Source organism: Ornithodoros turicata, chromosome 6 (genome assembly GCF_037126465.1).
Source record: "Ornithodoros turicata isolate Travis chromosome 6, ASM3712646v1, whole genome shotgun sequence".
NCBI lineage: Eukaryota > Metazoa > Arthropoda > Arachnida > Ixodida > Argasidae > Ornithodoros > Ornithodoros turicata.
The window spans coordinates 8,940,076-8,960,002 of record NC_088206.1 but is presented as its reverse complement, the minus strand read 5'-3'; the positions used below and the strand labels follow the sequence as shown (position 1 = coordinate 8,960,002).

The window sequence follows — 19,927 nt, the reverse complement described above, 5'->3', positions numbered from 1 at the left end:
GTAACCTTTATAAGAATTGCAAACAACCAACTCTCGTGGAATGAAGGCAACACGAAGACTGACGTATATGAAATTTTTCGTACGCGATAAGTTGCGCGATAAGTTGATGTTTGCGCTCCGAGCATTGTCCGAGAAAGTTTCAAGAGCAGAACTAAGTTTAGACTTGTACGTATCTTGAGTACGTACTCAAAATACAGTATTTTAAATAATTTTTTCCGGTATTCATATTTCCAGATGATGCCCTAGGGTATTACGTACAAGACAATCCCCGCATTTATTTCCTTGGATATCAAAGCAATAAACAAGCGCCAGAGGTTGAAACACCCAAGATGAGGGTGGTCACAGCCGTGAGCAAACCCGAACATGTTGCTAAATACCAATAGTGTTGTATACCGTGGTATTAGTTTGAATTATTAGATATCGAAGTAATAAAATCCCATAGAATGAGCAACACTTATCCGCGGACCTAAGAAGTCCAAACAAAAAGGAGACTAATAAAGCCTGACACCGCACGCGGTTAACTCTGCTGTTGAGTAATCTTATCTAAAAGTCACGTTGTCCAACGTTGTATTGCTAGATCGTCTTGGGGCCCTTCATGCGCTGACCTCCGTCAAGTGCGCACGGCGTTGATTCTGGGCACAGTGCGGCACAGCCTACCCATTCTATATGCCCGGATACTACGCGTATGCGGAGAGCGTGAACTTCTCAATATTCAGGCCCGGAGTCTCCGCGTCTGCTTGGGAGTTCCCAAAACGACAGAGGCCTGCTCCGTCCTGGCAGAGACGCGCGAAACGCCAGGAGGAAACACTCCGGTATATAAGCGGTACCTCATGCGGCTCCCCTACCATTATCTTCGGCTGCCCGGACTTCAGTCTTGGCAGCGCTGTCAACCGCCTGAAAGTGTGCCTCCGCACCTCGACATCAGAACATTCCTATGTGAACTCTTCGCAGATCTCCCGTATGTGCCCACGTTCCTGGTCGTCCGGAGATGAGCTCTGCACCTCCCGCTGTTGCTCATCAACTTACGCTAGAGCACCTCAGCTCAGCTTACCATCAACGACTTCCAGAGTACACCGGTTGAGTCTCGAGGCGGATAAAGCCCTCTAAATCCTACGTGAAAACGTCGAAGTGGCGCAGAAAATTCCCTACGAAACGTCATCTACCGAATCGGAACTCTTTGCGGTACTTACCGCATCGAACCACATCGCGGGGTCATCGCTTAGAGCGTGGACAGTTTCACGGACAATAAGGCGGCACTAGAGGTTTTGACATCTTACTGTACCAGAACAATCAGCGGCCTAGACACCACGATAATCACAACGTACAACCAGCTTTTGTCCTCTGGTCATGTAGACTATGCTTTCAATGGGTACCACACCGGCTTGCACGGAAACACACGCACAGACGCCTTAGCACGTCGTGCCCATGGGGAGTACTACCACTTTCGGCCTCAGCATGTCGATTGCAGATATGCCGAATCCGCCACAGCGGCACTCGGCAGTTTCAATCGGGCGCTGTCCGATTCAACGGTCTCCTCTGGTCTATCCCCTCGACCATGGATTTTGTTGCCACACAACACTGTTCGTGTAGAGAATGTATCCTATGATCCTATGATATATACCCTAGAATATGTCCTACTTGCGCTGTTGAAGCTGATATTCCACATGTTCTCCTCGGCTACCGCAGATCCCCAGCAGACGACGCCTTCTCGAGCTGCGGTGCACAGAGTTTTTCCTCGTAACTCTACTCGGCCAGCTGAAGCAAGGCAGTCGAAAAAGCCTAGGGGCTCGTGTTATGTTTGTCTGTTTGTATGTTACAGCCTCATGTTCTACCCGACCATTCCAATCGCAGCAACGCTTTCTGCAGCGTTTTGCACCCGCTTTCTGCAGACTCTCGCCCCCCCCTCTCTCTCTCACTCTCTCAAAATTGTTTGGTCCCTGGCCAAAACCAGTCCACCAACGCTCTGCCCTCAAAGCTATTTCGGACTTTTCGGACACCATCGGACTTCGATACTTATTGTGAAGGGGCTCATTATTTCATTCCATCGCCAACAGCACCGGGGTAGAGTATCGCCCCCTGGCGACGGAACCCCCCCATTCATCATCGCCAAATAAAGTTGTTGCAGCCGTAACCGAAGCTGGGAAGCTTCCAGCGTCTGAAATCGTCTGCGGCTATTGGCTGAAACGAACGAAACCATGACTTCGTGTTTTTTTTTTTTTTTTTTTGCGTAATCACCAGACAGATTCGAATATCCATGGATACGCCCAAACCAAATGACCCCCCCCCCCCCCCGCTCAGTCCGCACCGCTTCCTACAAGATTTGGGCCTGCCGTACGTAAAGTCACTGGGTTGGGGAAAGTATAGTGTTCTGCTTTCCCCTTCCCGCCTCGACCGTGGGACAACAATGGCGGCCGCTGCATGTGTTGGTATGCTACGGCCGCCATTGTTGTTCCAAGGTCGCATCGGCAAAAATCAGAAGATGACGGTACTTTGCCGTTCCGCCCTCGGACCGTGCTTTCTCGTTCTATGTCGTGCATGTGATGCTCTGGCTGTTCATTTTTTATGTTTGTTTTGGCTTTTGATTTTTTTAAATAGCTAGCCGACATCAGCCTAGCTGAAATTTCCTCCCTTCTTTTCTCTCTATTTAATATGTCCCCCCCTCTATCCTAGTTCGCCCTGCAAATCCTATCGTCCAGCTGCAGCATATTGCCCTCCAAGGTGATATGCTGAAAGCCGACATTGAAGCGAAGAAGAGGAGCATATTCCTCAACTAAACGAAATGGAGCAGCAGACCTCACACGCGGGCGTCAACAAGCTCCAAAACGCAGCTACATCTCTCTCTGTCTCCATCTCAGAGTTTGCCTCAGACGCTCGAAGACAAATGTGTGCACAGTTCCCTGTGAAGTCGGCCCAGGACGCACGCTTCCCCCCCCCCCCCACCTGCGATAACCGTGATCTTGCCCACCGAAGCGTGGAGTTCATCACCACCGCCACCACCAACACCATGTGTTCGTCTACAACGAAGGAGAGATAGTGAGGAACATCGAGCAGGTTTCTTTAATCTAGATGGCGTTGTTTGTTCCCACTGTTTAGTTATTGATCACACTTATACGATAAGGAAACTCCAGTATGCTGGATAATGAAGGTCCTACTTGCTCGTAAACATGATTGCGTGGCCAGTTAATCCAATTGTTGCTTAGCTAAAACGACGGTCAGAAGACACCCTATGGCAACGTGTCGTGCAATTGAGTTGAGATCCTACCTAAAGAGGAGCACGTCAAAAGAGGCATAGAATAGCCGAGGGGAGAAAAAAAAGTAGCCAACAGTTTCCGGTCGCATACATGCGAGGTAGCAGGTGGGCCGGTTGATACATACTTCATGATGTAGCAGCGCGGAAGGGAGAATGAAAAACAAATTTTGTCATCATTCCTTTCGCCGCTACACAACGAAGTTTCCGGTGTTCCTCGAGAAACAATATTGTTGATGCTGCACTCATTCTGCAAAGTAAACTCAGCCAGAACGAAATGCGAAAGGTAATGGAGGTAGATATAACTATGACTGTAGGTGAAGAGGGAGGGGGAATAGCTCTTGACCTTCCCGAATTCTCTCCGGGTCTGAATCAGGCTAACGGCGTTTCATCATTCATTTGCTTCGAAGGCGAACGCTTCTTCTTGCGTTGTTGTCTTCCGTTTTCTGTTTTCTTATTTGCTATTGTTTTGTATGCGAGACTTTCATGCATTGGAGAATTGGCGAATAAATCTGGCGAGTAAGAAGCCAGCGATTAATATTCACGAAATATTCGTACAGTACAAGAACTTTTTCTCACAGATATTTACTCTCAGTAAATTAACATATTTCTGGAGCTACGGTCGACCCACGTACAAGCGCAGCACGCTTGGATTCCTCTTGTAATTCCGATCGATTGTTTTTGATAAAGCACTTCGTTTTAATTCAACTTCGCATTCGGCGGTACGAATTCATTTTCGCGCATAACCTACAGCTGGCACAGATCCATGGTTCCACAGTTCGAATTTCGAAACAGCGTGCCTGTTCCACAGGGCGGAAATCTGAGAAAGTCTTTCGTTAATAAGAAAAAAAAAGGTTTGCCTCAATACCGCCGTACGTAAATCATTGAGTGTGCAATGCTGCGGTTCAGGTATGCTGCTTCCTTCTTTTTCCGCGTCCAATCAAGTCGATGCAGGAAAGTTCTCTGGAGATAAGTCGGACAGAACAATAAAAAAGGTTGTACTGAACGTTGTTATCTTACTCGAATAATGAAGCTGAATTTTGTTCCTTACTACGTAGCGTATGATTATTGATCGTACCCTGTTGACACAGAACTTCATTAGGCCAGTGAACACCGTATGGTGCGCGAGAGAAGCACAGAAAATGTAAAGCCGGAACTACAGCGCGGTTTCGTTTTCTTCGACGAACAGAAAACGGGAAAAGATGACAGACGCGTAGTCCGTGTAGTGAACACCGGCTTTTATATTGAGAGCGATGTTCTTTTGATTGAACAATCGCACGCACGTTTACCGAAAATTTCGAAGTCTTAAAATAGCACCACCGAGTCGTAACAGAATTATTTCGCTATTTTTCGTTGTGAACCCGTGCTTTTCCTTTGGAGGAGTTGGCGATATTATAGGGAAAGACAAACAACTTTAGTTTTAAGATGAGGAATGGGGAGTTTCATCGCCAGGGGGCGAATAGTGTACCCGATCGCTGGTGGTGATGCGGAATAAGGAAAGATATGGAGATGATGGTTCTACAAATGTGGAACTTTCTGCTCTATTAACACTGAAAGGTGAGTACTCGACAAACACTTAGGATGGAAGAAGAAATGGAGGAGAGAAATTGGAACGTGAAGAAGAAATAACCACAAAAGAAAAGGTGAATGAAGAGTTAAATTACTGTGGCACGAGCATATGTGCCAGACCTGAAGTGATGAAACCGGATGAGTACCACCTCGGTTCACTGATATTTCTAAGCTTTAGTACTTGGTGTCTGTCTCAATGCCCCGGAAATACTTGACTACACGATCGCAGTTTGGCACGGGGGTGCCACAACTTTGAAGACACTGGTTTGGTCGTCGGTTTGGTCGGTTGGCTGACGTGGGGATTCGAGCGGTCTGGCTGCCTATAGATTGGCGGCACGTTTCTCTGGGGGGGGGGGGGATGAAAGGGGGAGGGTGAAGGCTCACAGTGTCTGGTTCTACAGCTTCCTGCACTACAACCGACCGTGAGGGTCCAATGCCTTCAGAAAGATCAGCAGGGCTTTCTTTACGGATTTGCGGATGGATGATCTCCTCAATCTGTAGCTCTGATGTTCCAGGGTGCTGCACTGCTTTCTGGAGTTTATTTATTTTATTTATTTATTTATTTATTTATTGTTTTTCACCCTACTGGGTGAAGGGACCGAGGTAAAAAAGAGTTCCCGTCTGGCGTCGGATGTAGCCGGACACACCATTATAATGTGCTCCCCCGTTTCTGTGTTCCGTTCCTCACCGCACTGGCGACAATTTGGACTGGAAGTGCGGCCGGGTTTGAAATTGTGGGCGCACGTGTAGGCTCTACGAGATCGGATGCGAAGCAGGAGGGAAACCTCAGCATTGGAGAGGCCACTCGAGGTGCGGACCCGTCTCACGTTTTGTGTATCAGGATGTAGCCTCCATACATGTCTTCTGATAGCTCTGGAGCAAGCGAAACTACTCGAATGCGCCTGGCCTTTCGGTTCAATTTTTGTAGCTGCATTGGCCAGCTCATCAGCTAGGCCATTCCCTAAAATTCCCTTATGGGAGGGCATCAACTGCAGCGATACCGCGGGATTTAAGTCTTGTCAGCTGGTGCCGGGCCTCTCCATCGAAATAGCACGTCCCAGAGTGGAGATCGATGCGTGAGATAGCGCCTCGTGAATCCGTGATTACAACAATGTCTAGCAGCCTCGCGGGTCTCTGCAGCCCTAAGCGCTTCAGTTATTACCATCAGTTCTGCGTCGGTAGATGTTAGCACTCCTTCCAAGCTTTCATCTCACTCTAGCTTCAATGATGGTATGCAGTACGCTATGCCACATTTGCCCATTCTGTTAATTGTCAACGCTGGCGTCAGTGTAAATGTGGGTGTCGGTGCCGTAGACGTAGTGAATACAGTCGGCGGCAAGGTACTGAGCAACGGCGTCAGAGGGCTCATTTTTCTTCCAAAGTCCAACTATAGGTATAGCTCGCTGTGAACTTCGGAAATTGTCCAAGGCGGCTTCTTACGGGGCATTGCAGGTGCCCTACCTCGGTGAAAGTACGGATGGTGGCTCCGAAGCGAGATTCCGTGCGGTTTTTCAGTCTCCCGATGGGGGACTTGCCAGCGGTGGTTCCGTGTAAGCGCGTAAGTTGTTGGAGGAACTGCTTCAAGCTTCGTTTGTAGGCGGCGACGGGCTTCACACTTACGTTCATAGAAAACTAGGTTTTTGCTCCACATCCTCCAGATGCAACACAGCAGTTGGAAGACGTTGCTTCCCCTTTGTGTGCACAGTTTGGTTGTTTCACCGTTGGGGAAGCGAAATGAGCTAAGTATACAAATCGTTCACGGAGTCGAACAAAACGAGGGCGCAATGAAAAAAAAAAAAAGAAACATCGAAAGAAGCACCGAGAGCAGAAGGGTCATCTTGTTTGTAGAAAATATACTTAAAGTGGGTAGTGCATCTCGAAACAGCTTCATGGAAAATGCCATCAGCGCGGATAAACCGTGCTGGCACCTGGGAGATCTTTATAGGTAGAAAAGTCCATATATGGTAGCAGAATAGTATTCATTAAACATGAATATGTAAGGCAGGCAAATTTGAGACTCTACACAACGTGAGAAGCAATTAGGATACTATGGTTGGTACTAAGGTAAGGTGTATTATATTATAACATTGTATTGTATTGTATTGTAGGGTACTGGTAATGTATGGTTAGGATACTTATGGTAGTGTTTCGTGCTAGCTCACGATACTATTTTCAATTCGTAGGTACTTGTGAAATTAAAAGTAATTTCTTATAAGAGCGACAACAACAATTATATTTTGACGATGAAGTGGGGAGGTATAAGAGCGAATGATGTATTAGGGTCCCTGATTTTCGGTATTTGCTGAAAAATGCCGGAAATCACCCATTGAACGTTTTTAATGCGGCATTTAAAAAAATTAATCTAGAGGCAGTTTTTTTTTAATCCCTTACAGAGTGTTTACAATAAACCTACGCAGTTTTCACAGGGCTCACATATTTTCAAAACATGAGGCTCTCCACTCGCCATTACCGCCACATATTAGTGCGCCACATTCTTCGACGATCAGCATCCAGCTACTGCCAAGCTGTTTTAGCTCACAGCAGCTTCATTCCCAAGCATCAAAAGCTGACTCTACCCGCAGTCCAACCATGGGCCCTTCAGCGACCACCAGTGCACGCCAATGTCCCTGGCTTGGCTTCCAACAAATCAGTTACAACAATTGTTCTTCGCCAACTCAGTCTTAGTATGCTTCACCGAATTAAAATCTTTACTGACGGCTCATCGACACAGATCGGCTCTCGGATCACGTGCATTCGTAATTCCCGAGCTGTCGATTGAAAGAAGTGTCGCACCCGACGTCGGCTGTTGTGGCCGAGCTACATTCCATTCTTATGGCGCTGTCCTTCATTGTGTTCCACCAACCTCCGATTCATTAGACGATATAAACCCCAAAACCGCATTCCAAGTTCTGCGCTGCACCATCGGCTCGAGCTCCCTCGCTCCACTGGTGTGTGACGGCCTCAGGGAGTATTCGTCCGCTGTCAAACGGGGACATAACATCACCTTGCAATAGATCCCAGGTCACTGTGGCGTCCCTGGAAATGAAGCTGCCGACCTACTTGCGAGACGGGCTCATGTGGCGCGTGATGTACCGACGCAACCTACGTATTTCACCCAAGAGGACGCGAAGCGAACAATTGGTACCCTTACGAGACGTTTGTGCAGTGAACACTGGCGAAGAAGTGTCCCTTCTACGTCATTCCTGCGCAAGGTTTACCCAGATCTCCGTTTTTATATGCCGTCATCGCTTCCTCGACCAATCACGTCGCTCATCTACAGGCTCCGCCTCAACGTTCCATACAGTGGCCGGCTATTGTTTAAGCTCGGCAAGCTTTCGTCCCCCAACTGCGGTTTGTGTGATGTAGTTGAAGACGTGAATCATATACTCCAAGACTGCCCGAGGTACAGTGCACACCGTTGTACCCTTGTATCATCGCTTGCACGCCTGGATAATCGCCGATACTCGATCGGAAAGGTTCTTGGGTGCTGGCACGGACGCTAGCTGGGTGCTGGCTGGTTTAGTCTAAATATTGCTGCACAGTGCAGACTATGTAGCGCTCAAAAGACGAGGATAAACGAAAACACACGGCTAGTGCGGTAGTAGTATTTGTATATTTTTCTTTTATCGCTACGTAGTCTGCAGTATGTATGAACAGGTCCAGTAGTTTTAAGCAATCTAAATACTGCCTCAAAAATTGATTTTGTTGTACGCAATAGAAACCGTTAAAACCACGCCGAAATTGCGTACAGATGAAATGCCGAAAGCTACAAATAGCATACAATCAAATATCATCATTTCATAAGAGTTTGTATACAGTGTTGGACAAAAGTTTATGGAACACGCTCCGGCGCATTGCTTCCTCAGAGTGACACGCCAGCAGCGAATGGTACCGGAGGGTACCGGAATGGTACCGTACGGACTTGCAAAGAGGTGACTAGGTTACTTATAGGCCCATGTTTGTAACTCCGTAACGTCCCATTCGCTGCTAGCGTGTCACTCTGAGGAAAGGACACGCCGGAGCGTGTTCCGTGAACATTTGTCCAGCCACCTGTACCTTCTCCGTTTCATCATATATTTCAGGCATCGGTATTCTGGCGAGTAGCCTCTCCTATATACTTACGCAACATGCGCACATTAATCTCGAAGCAGAGTAATCCACAAATCAGCTAGCTCGGGAACTACAGCGCTACGCTTCCCGTCTTCCTGTTTTTCGCGTATGTCACATCCATTGGGACGATCGATGACGAAAGCGGGTGTTTGCCAAGCACGCTCTGACGCAGCGTTCCGGTTCTTATATGAGCAGTTAAGAAGACGTATGTGGAAAGAAACACGTCACGGTTTGTTTGTTCGGGTTTGTTCCGGATGTGGAGATACGCCATTCAAAAGGTTTGGCTCCAGTCGCGAACAGCATAGTGTTGTACTATCATCATCGGCGATGTTACAGAATAAAGTGTATAGCGAAAACTGAACTTCGATGAAGAGCAAGCGCTAAGTAGATTACGAGGACCGTATCATCACTGTATCACCCGCTTCTCATCTTTTACTCCTGTTGTGAACCTTTAATATAGTTAGGAGGCTAGCAGTTAGAGCAATTTAGGGGATGGCCATGGTATCGTGGCTTGAGTTTAGGCAGTATGAATCTAAATTGAAGGAACGCTATGGTGTTTTGCATATATATTTTTCTCTGCCAATATACTACAACTAAAGTGCAATACCGAAAAGACTGCGGCCACGATTCCGGCAGAGTAAATGTCCCTCCCGTCTCTAAAGTCTCCCCCTGCCCTTTCCTCCCGTTTCCTTTATGCTTTCTCCTGCTTCACCCACTCTACCTCTTTCCCGTTTTTTTTTCTTTCTCTCTTTTTCTGACTCTATTTTTCCACCCACAAACGCGTTTTGGAGTAGCCAGTTCTGACTGGGTCGGGACTAACATCTCCATATTTTTCTTTCTTTTACGATTCAAATTCCAGAGTAAATATATATATGTCAGTCGTAAAGCGAAAAATCCAGCGACTCAGTCAAGGCGGATCGAAGCAGAACGGAGACTGTCCTTCTATACTTAGATACAGAAAAACACAAGAAGAACAGTTTCTGTTCGAATTATCGGCAGCTATTGACCTGAGACCTTCGTTTCAGTTGTATGTGACAGGGCTGGTGAAATTTCCCTGAGGTCCATGCACGTAGTGGTCGTCGTCGTGGCATTCGTGATAGATGGCACGTACGCAGGAATCGCTTGCGCGAACGGGCGAGTCACGTATCCCACAGGTACATGTCTGCAGATCTCCATGCGAAGACGCTTCGCAAGAACGCCCGTACGAACATAAGAACAACTCTCTAGTTTGCTCTGAACACCGTCTTGTTTTCTTTGTGCACTCTATAGCTGATGCCACAACAGATCCCAATCCCTTCTTCATCCCCGTTTGTGGCGGTCTTTTTTATTCTCTCTCTCTCTCTCTCTATCTCTCTAATTTCGGTATTCCGAATTACTACGGAAATAACCAAGGCCCCATGGCCCAGAAAGATTGAACTGAGTCCAGACACCAATATACCGGTACGGTTACCGTAAAATGCGGTAACACCAGGCGAGACAGTAACAGTGTTTAAGTCAAACTGTTTAAGCTCTGCACACGTCATTCAAGACTGCACTAAATACAGGCACCATCACCCTATCTTAGAATGGTCGCTGACCCACCCGGATAACCGCCCTTTCAGTATACCAAGTTCCGGTCGGCACAGTTCCCCTAGAAGTCTGCCCAGGACGCACATTTCCCCAGGGCGTCAGTCGTGACGTTGCCCACATACGTGAGGCCGACAACGGCAAGCCCTTTCACTATCACCACCACCGGTCATACACGCAGTTCTGCAATTTTTGCGATCACGTGACCTTGTCGACACCCTCCGAAGTCTCCGTGTATCTCGGCATTGTGCTGTGTGATGAAGGCCATTGGTGTATTTATTCTACGTCCATTTGAACTGCTGTTTTATTTGCTGGACTCATTCATCAGGTGGACCCTGCTCGTTTGTGTGTTTGCTTTTGTTTCGCTTCTGTGTGCGGTTTTTCTTCTTTCTTTTAAATGCCTCATCTTGAGGTTGTTTTTTCATCTTTTTCTATTCACGAGTTCCGGAGTAGCACGACCCGATTATGTCGGGTCTTCCATTTCGATATCTCTTTATATATCAATCTATCAAGCCAGCAACAGTGCTTGTGCTCTACCGGGTGCTGACCCTGTACCGGGGACATCACGACTCAGTAAGGCAGAACCACAAAAGAGAGAGAGAGGAGAAAAAAAAAAAAGAAAATGGCAAGGTCCGCTTACCGGCGACGAACAGATCAACACGTGACGCAATCCAGAGTGTTCCATTGGCGTACGTAACGTGGCATGTATAAGTCCCAGTGTCGCTCCGATGCACTGAGCTCAACTTGAGAGCGGGAGGGGAGCTGAGCAAGGAAAAGAACACACGGTCTTCCCAGCGCGGTGTCGTCCAACGCACTCCGCCAGCTAAGGTAGCGTCGGATCCTGGTATACGGGTACGTTCCAAGCGGTACATCTCTTCCCGATGCTCCCTCTGCCAGTGCACCGACACTGCCGTGGATGGATCCATCGGGCAGGGGAGAGACGTTCCCTTACCTTCGACCGCTTGCAGACGTGCATCTGTGAAAGGAGTAGAAACATAGTTGAGGGTAAAAAATATTGATATGAGGGACTGTTCTAAGTTAAACCTGTTTACATGCCCTTTCCAAGCGGTAGCGATTTAGGGTGGAAAGTGAAGAAGGGGACAACGGGGCAACGCCACCTAGATCCTCCTATTAGGTCCTCCTTCGTCCGACAAGGCGCTAAGGGCACTTAAAGACTTTTTGCATGCAACCGGGCTTATGGACATCCTATGACACGGTGAATGTGTGATGTGTCCTGTGTGTGCCCCCGGTGATTCCGCCACTTTACTCTAACTTGGGCGCAGCTCTTGAACTTTTGACCTACATGTTGAACTCCATTATCATCTCTGTTCGTCTCTGGACATCATCCTTTTGCGTTTTCATCATCTCATCATCGGATTGAACTTTCTGTATTAAGTGTACTGGGGTAGCCAGTTTGACTTCGTCGAAACTCACATCCCAATTTTTTTCTTTATTCACATCACATCACATCACAAGCCACCTAGATAAACAAAGCCTGATCGCTTAAATTGCGATACGTTGTCATTAAGATCGAGCCTCATGTCAGTCATGTCATGTACGAGTCATGTCCGATCGACACCGTGCTTTCAGCAGCCGTGCCTATGAAGACGGGTCGTCATCATCTGCATGGACATGCCACTGGCTGCCACAGAGAGTCTGTGTTGGAAATCGGCTGAAGCAGTGGACATCGAATTTTTTGTTTATATTCCGAAGGACGTAAGAGACCAGCAGGGTATTCTGTGTCTAGATGGCACTAGGCTTAAGAAGTTGCATTGTTTCCATTTGAGAAGGTAATGTGCCACTTGAACGCACAAGGCGGGCACATAGAAAATATTTTTCTAGCGTCGTTTCTTCCACTACTGCCAATGTCCGCGGACACAAGTTTTCATACCGTAGGTGTCCACCAGATTATTACACCTCACTGTTCTTAGTGGCACCACCAACAGTAAATAATTGAATGGAATTATTGAGATTATTCATCTATCTCGTCCGCCGAGAACTATCGTATCCATCAACTATATTCAGCCAAGTTAAGGCAAACCCGGTATTAAACATTGAAGCAAAGACGATACTGATGTTCATCAAGCGCTGCATTGTTTTCGGTCGCCAATCAGCTGGAAATTGACGATACCTGTCTGACAGTTCCCAAAACAAACTTAGAACGAGTTCTCAAATGTTACGGAATAGCTAATGAATCAACAATGCTCAGACGCCTACGTCAAAAGTGATGCAACGTTACTCTTTGGAAATCGTTGATGACAGTTCCTTAACCTTACTTTTCTCTTCACTTGTAAAGTGACCGTTCGGAAGCAGAAATGGCCATTGGGAAGCCTGGTCTTGGGACGCAATGGTCTGCGTTTCGCTGCTCCAATAATACGTATAGGAGGAAACTCTGGACAGTCTGGACAGACGATATAGCTGATTTCTATATCCCTGTGTACACCAACAGAAACTTCTGGACGCATAAAAAGAGTTCCTCATGGTCATACGATATTTTGGTCTGTGTGTCACCACCCTAATGTACGACCATTGTGAGAAAGCTGTCTCGTACAAGGAATAGCAAGTAGACTTCTGTCTGACTGACCTTTCCTTTCTGCTTGCCTTTCTTTTTTTCGTAATAGACATATCCCCCCCCCCCCCAAGTCTCCTATGACGAAGCAACCGATAAAGAAACCGCAGCAGTCGGACGTGCTTTCGCAAGGAAAGCAAAGAAACCCCAGTTTCTGAACCATACATTCTCATCTCAGGGAGGAAACCTCTGGACGAGGCAACAGGTAGCCGAAAACCCCTGGCAATAGTCGTTGCTATTGCCAAAGTGTCGTGTGGCGACAAAACCATTACGAAGGCGCTAAGAAGTATGACTTATAAATACGATACACGATACTCCTAGATTCATACGATACGTCCATATAGTGACGCTATAGGACGACGACGACGATAGAAAAGTTCTGTCTTCTTTTTGTGTAGCGTCTGCTTGCAGGAACGTTTCGCTAAGACAGTCAATCGAAAACTGATCGGCGTACAACACGTGTTCTCCCTCTCACAGGGGCGGACCATCGAAAGAAAACTGTCCGGTAATATATAGAAGCTAATGAAACTAATACTTATATGTCGCAACCGATAGAATGTCGAAGCGATGACACAGCGTATATTCTCGAGCTGATTTCTTCACCCGATTCCGTGCAGAAGAGATCTCAGGAGACAAAAAAAAAAAAAAGCAGTTAATCGAAACATGATGGCCATGCAAGTAAGGTACGCCTGCTACGCAAATTACCTCTTGAGCGTCCCAACTACAGTGATCCTTTTATAAGTGATGATTCCTTTCATCGTTTTTTTTTTTTTTTCTCATCCGCGTTTCGCTGATATAGAAGAGACAGTTCATATCGTCGTCCTGTCAATTACCCCCGAAATTGAAAGTGAGAGCGCTAATTCGGGCTTAGAGGCAGTTCCCTGGATTATGGAACGACGGAATGCGATCAAAGTGGATGTGCACCACCGCTTCCAATGTTTTATTGTTTTCTCCTTCTTTGTCGATCAAACTGCTTACGTCACAGGCGTACTTTGTCAGAGAAATATTAGGCACTAAATTTCTTGCAATGTGGAATAAAACTGAGTAAAGTAGAAAGAAATAAGGGTACTCCTGCTGCCATGAACTGGACACAGAGGAACCATTTCCTTGAGAATGAGGACTTCCACTTGTACAACAGCACACGACGGTTCAGAACCGGTAAAGGATTTATCGCACAATCGAAAACCAGAACGGTCAAAAGGGAAAGGAGATGGATGGATGAAGATCTTCATTCTTACACATACTTTCCTTTTGACGAATCCGCTTTCCCACTGTGTAACAAATCATTTGTATGTGCTGTTGTCCAGGTAAAAAAAAAAAAAAAAAAAAGGCATGAACCGCATGGCCCGAAAAGCGTCCGAATTCGGGACCAAACTTTATTCGGAGAACAGAATTCCGGGCCGCGTTCGGCCCTTTCTGGCCAAGCCAGATTTCTCCTCTGAAATGGGAAGTGACGCCAACCGAAAAAGTAGCAAGCATCCAATGGCTATTCAGGAGAAAGGAGAACCTGAGCAACCATGACGTAGCAATCGGGCCGACTGTTGCCGTGTGCGCGACTTCTATACCCATATGAATACAGAGGTTATAGCTGATTGAGCTGGATGGTTGAAAGGTAATGTGCCCGAAGGTCAGCAGTCCTCGGCTGAATTTTGGCTTGCAGTTCGGTACCATGCGGTGATGGACTTATAAAAAGTTCGGTCCCGATTTCAGTTCACGCAGTTTTCGGATAGTTTTTCGTGCCACGCGTTTTAAATTAGCCCAGAAATCCATCCAAAAGATTTTCTCTTTTTGGCAAATTACGAAAGGACGTAGCTTGACGTGACATCTAACATAAAAAAAAAATTTTCTGTACGCAGTATTTTTCTTGGAATAAAACGCCCCCGATCGTCGACGCGCGCGTCCCCGCTCGACTCGCTGTGCAGGCCGAAACGAGGACGAGGAGGATTGTGACGTCATCACGGTTACAAGAGAGACCGTGCTCCAATCGGGGCCGGCGCTTTTCGCACTTTCTTTTGCTTGTTTGTTTCTTTTTCGTTTCTAATCCCATTTCTCTCTCTCTGTAGCAGACGACGCTTCTCCGAGCAAGCAAACCAGTTAGCGGGTTGTACCGCGATGACGTCAAAGCGACTCTGGCGGCTAGTTGCGGGCATTGCCACCGCTGCGCGCGGTCGCGATTTTCAGAAACGAATTCCGCGCTATGTATGCATCTGTCGAGTGAATCACTTCGCATGGTGCGTTTTAGCGTGAGGATAACGGCTTGGTTTGCAAAAATTGTCGTCATTGAAGCGATTCTGTGCTCCTTTAAGACCCATTTATCAAGGAAATGTTTCCTCTGGCAAAGTTTAGCGGAGGTTTCGAAGGTTACCTAGGTTGAGAGAGACGATACGTTCGCAAAACTGAAATGAAGGCCTACCGCACATACAAAGCGGCCGTTGAAGCCGTGGACGCTCTTACGATTATCAACGTAGAGAAACGGAAAGCTCTGGTACCGTTATGCTTGCAGATTTTGCGCAGGTTGTCTAGATTGTCGCAGCCAAAGATACACATAGGCGTACATTCTGGATTACAAAGTTAATCCAACGCAGTCTATAGAATGTTTACGATTGATGAGAATGTGGTCCAATAGGGTTTATTAACTGCCGTCACTTCGCTGTCACACTGTAGGTCTCTCGAAGTTATGTTCCCGCCTTAGTTCGCTTCCGTATGCTTTTTTGATGACCATTAACGTCGGAAACATGGAAATTGCTTGGATATGCTGCAAATCACACAGCACAATCACTTTGAAACACCCAATATACGAAGAGTACGATATGGCTAACGGCTTGGATGGGACATGGCGGCGAATGCAGCGCATCTGCCTGCTGGCGACAGTGGCGGGCTGCTGCGGATGACGTCATGTGAATAAACCCTATAATGACTACGATGGAAGATGAGGCCATATTGCCAGACAGAGAGATGACAGTGCGCACAGAAATTTAAAAGAAACTCGCATAAGCCGCCGTAAAAGGAGATGTAGCTACGCATGTGCACGTACAGATCGGTGACCGGGAGGGGTGATGTTTTTTCTATTTTTCTAGTTTTATCTTTTCTTTTTTCCTTTTTCCTTTCATTTAGGGGATATTTGTGGGAGTAGCAGAATTCGTCAAGGTGGCTGTTTCTCGAGTACTACCCCTGTCAGACGGCATGCTCGAAGGACTTCGGGGAATTTTCATTCGCAAAAAATGACCTCTGACAGCCGTGTCAGACGGCAGCTCAAAGGACCTTCCTAAGAAATGACCATCAACGCGAAAGGAGGCCCCCAACGACATTTGAGGAGCAGAAAGGAGTAATCTCGACAACAGTGTTATGCCATTGTACCCTCGCTACCTTCGCAGCTGAATGTAGGAAAACCTATAAAATGCGGATAATGGAGTGAAACTGTGTAAACGTATTTAGATCCTATTTAGAGAAGTGCATATGGCTTCTGCATCTTGATTTGTGGCGCGCAGACCAACTTCAAATTTCCACAGCAGACAGGGAAAACGAAACCGAAAAAGGGAGCCGGTGAGGGCAGTCAGTTGAGGAGTTGAGGGCGCATGCGCCCCCGAACAAAGGTCATTTCAGAGGCCGAAGGCCATTTCTCGCACTTGACATTTGAAATGCTGTCTGACTAAGGTATACATCCATTCAGGTAAAATGTAATTGAATTACACTTCCTCATTTGCTCGTACACAGAGACTCATTTTTGAAAGTTGTAGTAATTAATTACTCTAAATAGATTTGGTTACAGCAGCTCAGTTATTTGTCATTAACTGCTACACGTCATTACGCCTCTCATATTGCTATTCGGAGAGCACACACCACGCGTCTGTGCCCTAAGTCCTAGTGGATTTAATATAATCAATTCGGAAACACGGTGCTGTAAAGTGATCGATAAAGATCCGAACACCTTCTGAGCGCATATTTATCACCGAGCGTTGTCGAGCCGAATTATATAATCAATTTCTCTAAATTTTAGAGTACGTAGCACATGCCAGACGCGCGTGATCAACCGCATTCACCAACGAGAAGTCACTTAGAGAAATTGTCTTGTTAGGATTCAGACGGAGAGGGTTATGGTCATGAGTGTAGGGTCATACCTCATAAGTCTTGACATGAGACGGTCATGACTGCATCCTTGCCGAATAATGAACGTAATAAGGAGGAAAATGGGTGCGTTATCTTATCGTTAAGGGAACTTCGTCATTTTTCCGCCAGGGTAATTCTTCAACAGGTGTAGTGTTACCTCCAGTGCCGTGTATTAAAAGGGAGTCTGGCCATTAGGAGGAGCCTAAAAAAGAGGCTCGACCTGTCAATCATACTTGGGCGCCTTTCATTGGTTGCCGTTTTTCATGAGGGCCGCCATGACACAGAAATTGCTCCAAGATGGAGGATGGTGCTTGAAATGGCAAAGCGGAGATTTCGTGACAAAAAGTTTTCGCATACTACTTTAATTTCATGCTGTGAGTATATATCCTCATCTACGCATTTGCAAAACCAGCTTCAACTTCCGCTCCGCCATCATTACTTACGCGAAAATGAGACGTTCCGTCGCTACCGTTAGGCCTAGCGAAGACAGCTATCCCAAGAAAAAAAGCAAGAAAAACGCCCCTGATGCGTAAGATTTTGCTTTATATCATTGAATTTTATTTATACATACATCTTTGCGCATTTTCGATTCAATCTACTTACGTTACGTGATTTAAAAGTTAAAAGGCATACAGGCAGCCGCGTGCTATGAAGAATCGGTTCTAACGCTCTCCTGGGCAATGACTTCTGCCAGCAACCATTTCTGCAATTCTGAGCCCTCCCAACATGCCTCTCTCCATACAGATGGCGTTGATAAAAGTGGGCACAAAATCCGTCGTTTTGGTCTGTCACCAATGATATCCGTTTCAATCCAAATCAATCGAGTTGCTCCAAAATGGTGCCACCCATCAGTAAATAAGGGTGAGATATAAGTACTGGATGGCCTGCAATACTATATAGGGAACTATATTTCGACCTCTGATTGGCTATATACCTCAAAAAGTGCGTGGAGCCTCAGGTATATGCAGGTCTCATTAATGGCCTGACACCCTTTTAATACACGGCACTGATTACCTCATAGCACGGCTGCTGTTGCGACACGGGGCGCTGCAGGTCGGTGCGACCGCACGCCACCTATACTAATGGCGAATTCGGACGGTCATTATTTCGTGGCAACTTCTTTGCCAGATTCAGCCTGTTCTCGCCAGTGTTGCCAGATCTCGCATGTTCGCGTGGCGCTTTCCGAGCGCCAGGAATTTACCAGGTAGCACTTTTTCCGCCCGGCCTCGAGGCGACCGGGCAGCTGATTGTCCAACTTATATCCGGTGTCGTCACATCCGCAGCGCGAGGGTGGCGAGGGCTCTCACTGGCCCGCACGTCGAAATTCAGGTGGGTTAGCAGACGACGGAACCTTAAGACGAGCGACCGCGACGCCCCTAGCGTGATCCGAGCGACTAAAACAGCTAGATTCCTGGCACCCATGTTTGGGGTGGCAACGGTCACGTGATCCAGCGCGAACTCCGACCTACCAATTTCCGAGCGCGTTGCCGTGTTGCCATGAAATGACCACCCGAATTCGCCATAACAAAGTTGTTGTTTTAGCGCCGCGACGCAACTGTGGCTATCAGCGACGTACAGATGTGGAAAGATGCAGAGAGGACAGCACAATGAAGTGGGAGGTATGGGGGTTAAGTATGCGTACTGGGCCGACTTCAGGCGGAACTGTGCCGACATTCGTCTGGAAAATCTGCGGAGAAAACCTCAGACAGCACAGATGGTGATTAGGATTCGAACCCACAAGCTCAGCGCGACCTTGGTTACCACTAACGAGCGTATATGCTTTTACCCGCTTGGCCCTGCCGCTGGTCTAAGAGAGCTTTTATCTGTTCGACTTAACAGGCAGAATAAAACTTAGACGGCACGCTGCTACACTCACTGCTGCTCTCACCAGGGCCTTAGCACAGTCATTTATTGGTGTTTCAATGCTCCCTTCCTTTCTGTACGTTTCTTCCATGTTCTCCGAGAACATTTTTGCCGCGAACAGTTTAGAAATGTAAACGCTCGAGGGAAAAAAAGGAAGAAAAAAAAAACAGTGACAAATTAAGAAAAGAAAACCATGTTTCACTCTTATATTGTTTCGTTGGGCTCAAAGCAGAAAAGTACAACAAAATTTCTGGCCGGAATTTCTTTAATGTCATTATCTCGTTGTGCACTGCCAGTTTCGGTTACCGAACGCAACAACGTATACCTCACTACAAAGCAAGGAATGATTGCCATCGTAATTTCCGGATGGAACTTCCATGTTTTTTTTTTTCTTTTCTTTCTTTTGCACTTTTTTTTTTTTTTTTTTTTTGCGTGGGTGTTGCGAAATATCGCAAAGTTTTTCGTCGACGAGACAACGCTTGGAAACATTTAACCATGTGAGAATCTCATGTGAGGCTTCCACCGATGCATGAGAAAGCGTTTCTTCGCCGAGTGGTACCGGCTCAGAGTAACGCAGCGCTTCGAGTCAGTGCAGCTGAATGAGAAATGTTAAATCCCCCGTCGTGAACATTGTCCACGAAGTTTACTTTTCGATACGTTTAATGCAAAGAAAAAAAAAGAGAAGGGAAAGGTTAGCCATGATGTAGGCTTGCTATTCCCAAAAGCTAACAAACAAACGAAAGAAGATAAAAGCAGCAGAGACACAGAAAATTATGAAAAAAATACGAAAAAAAACAGCTCCTTCGCTAATCGTTGTACAGACAGTCATATAGGACGTATCAGGGAGTGCCCAGGGGTTTAGATTCCCGAAGGAATCGTGTCAGCGCAGACGTGAC

General features: G+C 46.8%; 1 protein-coding gene across 1 annotated transcript in view; it reads right to left on the bottom strand.

The window, feature by feature from the left end:
• LOC135399006 (synaptogenesis protein syg-2-like) overlaps nucleotides 1–19,927 on the bottom strand; it is a 211,261-nt gene that overhangs the window by 112,604 nt on the left and 78,730 nt on the right. The window contains exon 2 of the mRNA XM_064630633.1: nucleotides 11,133–11,468. Within this exon, the coding sequence (XP_064486703.1) occupies nucleotides 11,133–11,418 (286 nt within the window). The 5' untranslated portion in view covers nucleotides 11,419–11,468. The remainder of the gene's footprint in view (nucleotides 1–11,132; nucleotides 11,469–19,927) is intronic.